General features: G+C 42.9%; 1 protein-coding gene across 8 annotated transcripts in view; it reads right to left on the reverse strand.

Annotated features, from left to right (window-relative positions):
• The window catches only part of AP3B1 (adaptor related protein complex 3 subunit beta 1), a 164,951-nt gene extending 155,336 nt beyond the window's left edge, over nucleotides 1-9,615 (reverse strand). For all 8 annotated transcript variants that reach the window (XR_007505014.1, XM_049794396.1, XM_049794397.1 and 5 more), the window contains exon 1: nucleotides 9,398-9,615. Coding sequence is in view for 7 of the 8 variants with exons in the window: in XM_049794396.1 (XP_049650353.1) it covers nucleotides 9,398-9,528 (131 nt within the window). In the remaining variant the exon portion in view is untranslated. The remainder of the gene's footprint in view (nucleotides 1-9,397) is intronic.
• Between the last annotated feature and the right edge of the window lie 1,513 nt (nucleotides 9,616-11,128).

An 11,128-nucleotide genomic window follows, 5' to 3' on the forward strand; every position in this document is an offset into this window, starting at 1 on the left:
GAGACTTCCTAGGTTGTAGTCTAGTGTCTTAACCTCTATATAATATGGCCCCACTGTCCTAAAAAGTTGCCAGTTGAAAGCACTGGTATGGACTATAATTAGATATATTATACCCACACACAATGTTAACAGTCTATGAAATACAATCTTTATTACTTGCATTGCATCTACCAAAAATGGCAATGAGCCAATTATTAATATATTAATGAATCAGTACTCAGCTGCCTTTGTAATCTTTACTACCACAGGCTTGTATTCCTCAATATAAGAATTTGAAAGCTAAGTGAGTGTAAATTAGAAATGCAAATTCATTGCCTAACTTTCTCCCACAGCAAGCATCACACATGGCAGGTCTGTGATGACACAATACAATGGACATCACAAAACACATCCAGAATAATACATTCTCTTCAAATCACTGGTCGAATGTTAAGCAGAAGATGATTTCTAACTTTCTTCTATATTATTATATTTTGTGATTGGAGCCTTTAAGATAGATATTACTTTTGTCTTTCTACCTCAAAGCACTGCTCTTCATATGCCTTTGCACAACTTCTGGATATGATAGGGGCATAGATATGATGAGACCTATGATATGCCTATCGGTTAGGATTAGTCTTATGGATATTACTGTAAGAAAGTAAACAAAAAACCAACAGTTAGATTTTTCTAGTTCTCATTCTCTTTCATGCTACCTCTACTCCCCTGCCATTAAAAAGAAAAAAACCAAACCTTACAAAAACTCCACCCCAATGCCCCAAAATAAGAGAAGAAAAAAAACCACAATGAAAACACAAAAGAAAACCCCAAACAAACCAAAAGCAGAGCTTGACACTCAAGAGAACATACTGTCAAACTATTTTAACAATCTGGAGTCTTATGCCAGAAAGAACCCTGACCATTACTCTCCTTGCTGACTACAGCAAACAGCACCTAAAAAACACTTCTGAATATGCTGTACTCTTGTCAGCACATACTCGGTCACTAAAACTGGCATCTTGCTCAGATTAAGACTAGGATTTCAGATTCCATTGAGCAGCATTACCCACTTTTACAGAAAACAAAAGAGGGTAGGCATAACTGTATGTCACTGAGGTTTAAACCAGCTGTGTCAGTGATAAATCTGGGCCTCTCTCTCAGTTACTTTGTCTTCCTGCAGGAACTATCACAAACATTTAATTGCACTAAAATACCAATCCATATTCCGTGGCATATCATTTGCCACTGCACCTACATATTCTGAATAACTGTTGTTAAGAGTACACTTACTCCACCCTGATAAGATATACACTTATTGTTATCTCCTTTTTAGCAACACTGGAAGATGAAACCCAAAAATTGTCAGCATTTGCTACAGTTCTAATGTTTTAATTGCACTAAAATACCAATCCATATTCCGTGGCATATCATTTGCCACTGCACCTACATATTCTGAATAACTGTTGTTAAGAGAACACTTACTCCACCCTGATAAGATATACACTTATTGTTATCTCCTTTTTAGCAACACTGGAAGATGAAACCCAAAAATTGTCAGCATTTGCTACAGTTCTAATGTACCCAGATACTGCAAGAAGTCACCCACTAATTATAAGGCTTTCTTTGTAAAAAGCAGAAGTTTCATGAGTATCAAAACTGCAACTGAAGCCCAGCTGGCAATGCAACAATAATTATTTCAGCTACAAAATCTTTACTCTTTATCAGCCTGCTGTTTTACGAAATAAGAATTTAATTACAATTCCCCATGCCATTTGTATGCCCCAAAACCTGGGAACAGTTTTAATTATCTCTAAGAAAGAGGAAGGGATTTTACACAAAAACTCATGGTGAGACAGAGGCTCTTCATACACAAGGACAGCATTGTGTTACTGCAAGGTAAGATACAGAAAACGACAAACATCCACCACGAGGCCTCGAGGAAGCAAGCTTCACCAGTTCTGATATTATGGAACAACCTGTTACAGAACAGGAACAAAAGTTACGGACATGTCATTCAACAGAGTTTTAATAACGCATTTCTTAGGTTCTCCATCCACTGCATACTTTCAGTTACATGTCATCAACTGCATTGTTCTTGCGTTCAAAGTCTTTAGGAGACTTCATTCTGGATGACATACTTTTAACCACAGCATACTAAGATTTATTTTTATTTTTTTTTTGCTTGCAGCACCGCAAAATGTTCCAATGTGAACTTTGAAATACTGTTAATGTTACCAGGTTTGAAGCAGAAAATCCACACTGACAGAGCAGCTTAACCTCTGGTCTTGGTACCTGAGTAGTAATGAAGTCTTATGGAAGGTCCCATGTCCCTCCCCACCCCAATTTAAAACAAAATAATAAAAAAAAAACAAACACCCAGTTCTTTTACATTATACCAGCACTGCAAAATCCTTAAAATAAATTGGCTTATTCTAGCTCAGGCTCTAAACAAGAGTAAACTCTAGTGTAAACTCTAAACAAGTTTGAATTTAACACTTAAAGAGGAACTGTAAATTGATTTCAGAGCCATATAACATGGAAGGTAAAACAGCAGCCAATACATGCTGCAATTTGAGTTTATTTTGCTGTTGATTTGAGGGCTTCCTCTAGCAGGAAATTAAGAAGTCTGAGTTGCACTGTGTTTCATCCTATACCACAAACTGTTTGAATGACATCTTGTGGTGCTATTCAGTATTGCCATCCTCTTCCATTGTTAACACTATTTACATTTATTGCCAATTCACCACACCAACACAGAATTCAACTGTTATTTCAAGGGAGACTCAAATCATTTGGCTATGTAGCTGTACTGTGATTTAAAGGGAAATTAAGATAAGAAATAATCTCTTTCCTTTTAAGTCACTCCTAATTTTTCAAACACACTACCCAAAAAGCACACTTGACAGTTTTAAAGGATAGACAGTAGAGGTGTGAGGGAAACCAGGATAACTATAGTATCCAGTAAGGCTGAGAGCCACAGAAATGAACACAACCATTTATATAGTCTGACCAGCAACATAATTTAACTCATTGAATGATTGCTCTGCCGCTAGATTCTCAAAGCACTTGCCGTCTGGATGGTTTAGGTACAGTATCATCCTTCTCACTGAGGAAACATAAAGAAAAGTATAAAGTTAAAACTGAATAAAGCATCTTCCCAGTTCCCTGTTGTGCAGCTATAGTACTTGAGCAACTCAATGCATGAACACCAGTAAGTTGCTGCTACCACCAAAATTAATACAGATATATAAACAACCTACATTTCAAAAGCTCTAACCAGATGGCAGCTAGTTTGACAAAGCAGTTTGAAACCCTTTCTGGAGAGGACTGCAATTTAATCCAAGATTATCTGTTGTCAGTAGAGTAGTTGCAGACACTACTTTACCTAGCAACAAGAAAGGTTGTCTGAAAGGCTGAAAAGTACCAATCTTGCAACCCCCCTGCATACCACTACTTCTGACAGTGCCCACACACTACCGATGCTGCAGGGAAGCTTCTGCAAGAGAAAAAACAAAATCTTTCTTGGTGGCAGAGATCAGTTTCCTGAAAGCTGAATAAGTGGCATCTGAAGTGGTGCTGCCACTTCAATGGTTGTATCAGTTTACAGCCTGTCTTGAGGCCAGTGATCAGAATTTGCAGACATTTGCAGATCACTTTGCAGCATTTGATAGTTGTGAAGGGATTATAGGAGTGTGATAAGTATTTCCAGTGGGAATTAGGCTTCCTTTAAAGATCCCACCACAAAGGTGGTGCTGTCACTGCTAGAACCCACAACAGTGTTAGTATATTCACATATATGTCCACAACATTCCAGAAACACTGTTAAAGAGCATTACAATGCTGTTTATACTCTAGCGGGATGCAAAAAAAAAAATAAAAAATAATCTTTATATGCCAAAAGAATTCTGGTTTTCTCAAAGTGAGAAAACTACCGCAGGGTGGCATAGACAAGAACTGTCTTCAGAAAAGCAGAACTAAGAAAATCCAGAATTCCTTTCAAGTGTCAGCCTTATGTTATAACAGTGTTACAGATGTTAATGCCATTCAGGATGCAGATCATAGCAAGCATCTAAGGCAAATATATGACAACATAATAAATATGCAGAAACCACAGTGAAGACCTTAAATTATAAAACTTGCCTTTCTGAGGAAATAAAATACCCTCAAAAAAAATTTTAATGACTACATTACAGAGTATCACAGCAAATCAACAGTTCATTGCTTGCATGCTCATATGTGCCAAGTGCACGGCAATAAGAATACATTCAGTGTGTGTCACTTCCCATCCGATCTGACTGATTTCAGCTGGAGAAATGCTCTGCAATAGTATGTCTACATTCATATACTGCATTTAATTCCTATCCTGGTACTGACTACAGGGTTCAGATTTTATCTTGTAGAGTCATCAGTTCATCCAAACCATTCATCTTTGCTGGCTTGTACATTCTACCGAAACTGGCATATCACCACATTAGTGGGCATAGCGCCATTATAACAGATGGGGAAAGAAAGTAGTTGTGCCAATGAGCTAGCGGATGCATCAAGTTTGAATATTAGGGCTGGAGTCTCCTCCAAGAGTTTCACAAATGGCAGTCTATGTACAAGCTTTCCATGACTGGTTGAACAGGATATGCCAAGGCAAAACTAGATCAATTTAAGACTCCAAGAACATCTCTGGCAGCTGTTGAAAGCAAGTTTTTAGCTCTGATGAATTTGGAAAAGTCTTCTGCACAGAGAATTGGGAAATGAGGATCTTAATGAAATCACCACCTTAGATCAGCTCTCTGCAAAACAGGCTTGCAAATCTTAGCAAAAAAAAAAAAAATGGGTTTGCAGCCCTGCCGAGTTTTCTGATGAATAGCTCAACAGAATGCATAAGCCAGATCTGCAGGAAAAAAGTCTAATAAATTACAAATGTATTTTGCTTGGCAGGAATACAGTTTAAAGATGCAAATCAGTAAAGTTGAAAATGCGTGTTATAAATTTTGCCATCTGCTTCAATACTGTACTTATCAATTGATATCTACTGATGTTACGTGTGGTTCACCTGTAAATTTTTACATTTGGTTTAGATATAGCAATAGCTAGTTTTATTGCTGAAATTGTATCATTTCCAAGAATGAAATGTTATTATATTTTAATATTAAATGCAGGTAAATTTTGTCTAAAATGCAATTAATATAGATGAAAATCCTCTGTCCACTTGCAGTTAACTGTAGATAGTAATAGTGCACCACACTGTACGCAATTAACATGATTCTGTGTTACTAATTATTTCTCCAGGTTTTCTTATAAGTTGGGAGGTCGTTAGACTATTCATCCCTCTACACAGAGCAACAGTACATAGTGTAACTATAAAAATATCCTATTAACTTAGGTGATGTGCATCAAACAGTATCTCTCCACACTATACAGATGATTTTGATGGTCTTCCAAGTAGGCAGTGGTTATTTCACAGACTCCATCAATCCAGGCCATGGATTAATAGCTTGAGGTCCACAGGCTGGATTCAGCTTGTCCGTAAGACTTACATGACCCCTTGGCTCTTACAAATATCCTGCCGAAAACTCCTGTTATGGGCAAAGACTTATCTGCAGACCATTTCCATTATTCTGGTGGCTCACAATCTGACCCTTTTTCTTCTTTTTCAAACATGTGGGGCATGTGAATGATGTACATCTGGAGCACTTAGAGTGACCTATGTCTGGAATATAACCAGTTCACAGAGAACCATCAAGACTACCTACCTGGACACACAAATAAATTCCTAAAATGGAACTATACAAATTGTATAAAGGATTACCATACATGTCTCATGACAAGCATGGGAGAGGGAAAGGGGAATGAGAGGAACAGACATCTCCAGCCATGCAACGGGGTCCATTCCACACAAGAAAGTTTAGACTGATTCATCTCAGGTACATAAAAGATCTTTTAATCATTCAATTATTGAGATATTTAATGGAATGAACACAATGTTTCCATTCTCTGAACATGAGATCCAACTCTGACATATTCAAAGTGATTTAACTAACCAAAAGGCTTTTTAAAAGCAATACATACCAAATAGGCAAGTTATATTTGCCTCTTCAGTCAGGATTCAATACTCACAGAAAAAGTCAGCCCCAATCTCATGAATTTGTTGCGAAATCTCTTATTCAAGCACAGTTTCCATGTAGTCAAAAATGGTAAGAAACCAGTTTTATGTACACGTGGTACGTAATAATAATTTATATAACAGAGGTTAGAAAAACCTCCTCCTCTCCTCACTTCTTCTGTCCTGAACATTTACACAGTTACCTGATAGAAGTAGACCAAAGTTGTATTTTTACAACCTCTATTTCTTTTTTCACTGCATTGGATACATACAGTGTATTAACTAATGAGAAACATACTATTTGCACATGGTACATGCAACCCCTTTTTTATATTAAGATAACTGTTGATAACATTTCAACAATTTATCTTTATTGATCTTCTAACAGTCAAACTTTCCACTTACTCAGGTTTAAGGTGTCACCGTGACAGAAGTTTCAAGGCACTGAGATATTTTCAATACTGATAGCACATGTTTCAACAAAACCACAATACTAACATGTTGACAAAATACTACATTCATTAACTGAAGATTCTATTTGTAATTGAAAGTTAATGAATAAATCATAGAATTGCTAAAAGTAAAAACCAGCAGGTTTAGCTGGAGAATAAGACACACGGGCTTTTGACACCAAGGGATGCTCAGAACTTTTAGATGATAAGTACTCCAGCTGAGTATTTCTACTGAAATGACAAAAAAAACCCCCAACAGTTAGGACAAATAATTTATATTAAGTCAGCTTTAGACTTCAGATTTAAGTCTACTGATAGTCATTTGTGCCTCTGTGTGCAACTTGTCATAGACCATTCTATACAGCAAATGCTGCAAAACTGAAGACAATCTACCCTAATAAACAATTTGTTTATTTCAGAAGCATTTTGGCTTACTTCCTTTTCATGACAAACAGAAGAAGACAGAAGACAAAAAAAAGAGGCATAGTTTTTTTTAAAGGAAGTGTTTATAGTAATATCTTGATATTTATACTTTAACCACATGATGTTGTTGAGATAAACTGGCAACAGGCAAGTGCAGGCCTCTGGTCCAACAGTTACTGCAGCAACATTCTGGGCTGTATATTATATATCTGCCTCTCTGCCGAGAAGGAGTACTTCTTGTAACATCAGTAGGACTAAGGACGAATCTCCCTTCCTCAGCAACAAAAAAAGTTTGCCAAGCACTGAAACACCACAATGATATGGGATATAAGCACATCTAAGATCATATTCAACAGCGTGAGAGATCAATGGACGAACTCTGAAAAACCGTAACAGTAATTTTATTTTCACCAGTGGAACACCCCACTATCCCCACACTTTAATATGCAAGATGCAGAGACATATCTTGCACTTCTCTGTATTTCCAGTATGGAGGGATCAGGTCTGCCCAGTTTAAAGAACACAAAAGCAAACCACCAAAAGATATTATGTCCTACATCCAGGCTACAGTCCCTGTTCTAAGAAGATTTCCATTTTAGCTTTAAGGAAAGAAAATTTTGTTTGCTTCTCAATAAGGAGCTTTTGGGCTATCACCAGTGTGGACTACACGGCACACATGCTATATGCTCGACAAATGACTACTGCGTTTTCCAAACGGACTGCAACGCAGTCTGCTTTTCTAATAACCCTCACTTGCAGTACAGTGGCTTTTTCACACTACACAAATTTCATAATCTTCCCTTCACAGTGCCTGTTCCTCAACTATCCAATCCATTCTCAGAGCTTACACACACAGGTTTGAACCGTGGATAACTTCCTATTTCAACATGAACTTGTTTATCAGCTACAAAAGACCACAGAGATCAATGCCTGCTTTCCTCTCAAGTCCTTCCTTTAGAGGATGGATCTCTCCCCTCCTGTAAGCGTGAGAGCAAGTCTGGAAGAGCAATTAATTAATAAGGCATGCACACATATCACCAGCTATTCTTGTTCTTCCACACCGAAAGACAATCACATACATACATGTGTACAAAACATCTCAGGACCCTAAAGCTGACCATTGGGCAGCCTCAGGCAGAACAGAGAGCTATACTTCACCTGCAGAATGATGTGAAGTCTAGGATTAAATGACTTATGTAGAGAATTATGGCCATGACCAATGATCAGGGTACCCCCTTTGTGAAAAAGAAGCAGCAAAACAATGGTTAATAAATAAAGTGCAAAGTTGTTTCTGTGGAAGGGGACAAGAAAAGAAGGGTGCAAACAACATAAATCAGCTACAACACTCAAGTCAGCACAGGGGCACCCATGCTAGAGCAGTGAAAATTTTAACTGGAGCAATGAAAACGCGAAGTATTTAGTGGAATAGCAGGGGAAGAGAAATGTGGCTTGCCTGGCAAACGGAGGAGCCCTATCAGCTGCTGTCTCACAGAGCGAAGCATCGGAGTGACAGCAGCTTCACGTTGTTGTGATTTACTTTGGTGTGGCACAAAAATAAACACATCAGCAGAGGTTTCTAGAGCATGGATGTTCTCTTTGTGCAGAACAATCAAACTGAAGAAGAAGGGATTGATTTTTCTAATGTACATGAGACCTTAGTTTATGGCGTTTTTTATTGGTTGCTCTCAGAATAGATTTCCAATTTGTTCTAGGATACAATTCCAGCTTAGCAAACCTCTTGATCCTTCCATTTAGACACTCCCCCCCCCACCCCCCCCCCCCTCCAATTCACTTGTCCTTTAAGGAGCTGAAGGCTTTCTACGTCAGTGCACTTCAGCTGGTTTTTTTTTTCTTCTTCCTCCTTCATTTCCTCATTTTGACTTCTGACCGAGACACAGCCCTGTTAACACCCACTTCGAGCTGGCCGCCTCGCCATGATCAACTACACTTCCAACTACGACTCCCACCAATACTTCTAAGCACTTTGTTGGGTTTTTTCAATACATTGGAAGTCAAAGTGAAACTAATGCCAGCGTGGTTACCTATCAAAGCAGAGGAAGAGTGATACGCACTTTTTCCAACCAACCAACAAAAAAACTTTACAAGTTGCCCATTCCGTTGTGAACACCTTAAAGGTAAGCAAGCCACCTTTCCCACCGAGTCTCGAGGGGGTAAAAGCGAGCAACCGAGGAACCGCTTCCCCCCCCGCCACGGCCCCCTGGAGCTGCCCCTGCCCGGCAGAAGCCCGGAGGCCGCACTCCTCCCCCCCGCCGCCCGGACCCCGCGCCTGCGGGGCAGGGTCCCGCCAGCCCAGCACCGCCCCAACGCCCACGGAATCGGTCACCGCTCGCCCGCCCGACAACGCCGAGCGGGGCCCGCCCGGACGCCGAGGGACGGGACCCCGCCACCCGGCCCGGCCCGGCCCGGCCGGGCCCGGCCCGCTTACTTCTTGATGTCGCTGCTGAAGAGCCCGAAGGCCGCGGGAGCCGAAGGGGTCGCGGCGGGCACCGCCTCCTGGGCCAGCTCGGACGCCGCCTCTCCCCCCTGCTCGCCGTAGCTGAGCCCGCTGCCGGACATCCCGCCGCCGCCGCCGACTCCCCGCCCGCTCCGCCAAACTTACCGGGGCAGCACGCCCGAGCCCCAACCCTCCCCCCGGAAGCGGCGGGCACGCGCCAGCACGGCGGGGCGGGCAGGTCGGTCACGCGGCGGGAGGCGGGGCCGGCCGCCCGGCCGGGGAGGAACTGCCCCCGCCCCTGCCCCGGCGGCGGCGGCGGCGGCGGCTGCTGCTGCGAGGGCTGCCCTGGCGGGGCCCGGCCCGGCCCGGCCCGGCCCGGCGTCGCGGTGCGGCGGGCTTTGCCGCCCCGCCACGGGTCGCGGGGGAGCCGCGGCGCCCGCAGGAGGCAGGCAGTCGCCTCCCCGCCGCGGAGGGCCGCCTCGGGCCCGCCTCCAGCCTCGCCTCTTAGCGGCCCCGGTCTCCCTCCCGTCCCGTCCCGTCCCGTCCCGTCCGGCGGCCCCGCAGGCCCCGGCAGCGGGCGAGCGGGCCCCGCGGAGCCCAGCCTCGCCCCTCAGCCCCTCCGGGGCAGCTCCGGGAGAAGCCGTGTCAGCGCCCGGCTGCAGCCGCCGGGCTGCGGCGGGAGCCCCGGGGCCTGGCTTGCCCTGAGGTAGAGAGAGCCGGGCTGCTCGGGGGGCAAGCTTTGCTTCCCAGCCCTGCGCTCTGCCTGGGGCACAGCCGTTCGAAATACAAAGCGAGGCCTCTAGCATCAGCTCGTTGGGGTGGTGGGGTCTGGTGCTCGTCTTCGGGGCGTCCTGGACTCCCAGCTAAGGTCGGCACCTCGGCACAGCGGCCGTGGGGTCGCCTGGACTAACAGCAGCAGCTGCCGTTTGAGAGGATACTTGTCTGAGGGAAGTTGCTCCTAATTTCTTTTTACGATCTTCTTTTCCTAGATGCGTCTCTCCCCCCGAGGAAGAACCCGTGTTCGTTAAAATGCCCTTCTATCCATCTCCTGACATAACTTATATTAGTGGAGTCCAACCTTTTCATCCTGAGAACTGAACTCATTTCCAAAAGGTTACAGTTCACAATCAATACTTTTTATCTTGCAGAGAAAAAAAAAAAGGGGGGGGGGGGAGGGGCGGGGTGGATCATCATTTTCTGAAGCAGCTTTTTGACTTGCTTGTCTTTCAGCAACTTGTACGTTTCTGATTGAGACTGAGTCGCTACCAAGCAAATAAAGCTGATGAAAGGGGTTAACCAATACAGGATTTATTAAGAGTGCAGCGTCTGCTATAAGCGCAGTTGTCCTCAATAGTTGCCTTCTATGGATGCCAGCGTTTTGGTTTTGTTCATGATCTCTCACAGCTTTTTTCATCGAAGTACTTTTTCTTGACAGTGATGGCTTAAGACTGTGTGGATATTCTCGACCATCACCGTTTTACCCGTTAGTTCTTTAGACCTCCATTTTTGTCCTGCCCCTTGCATTGTTTACAGTAACAGCCATCACAGGTTTTTTTCCCTGTAGATGGAAATACCTCAATGTAACTACCACAAACGGTCACAGTAACGGTTGATACTTTTCCAGTAATGTGACCTGAGGCGGACACCTCTCAGTCATACCATGTCAGATGGCATCCTACCTACACCATGAGTGTTAAAGGATCAAAAACCAGAGTAGACTAC

This window comes from Accipiter gentilis, chromosome Z (assembly GCF_929443795.1).
Source record: "Accipiter gentilis chromosome Z, bAccGen1.1, whole genome shotgun sequence".
NCBI lineage: Eukaryota > Metazoa > Chordata > Aves > Accipitriformes > Accipitridae > Astur > Astur gentilis.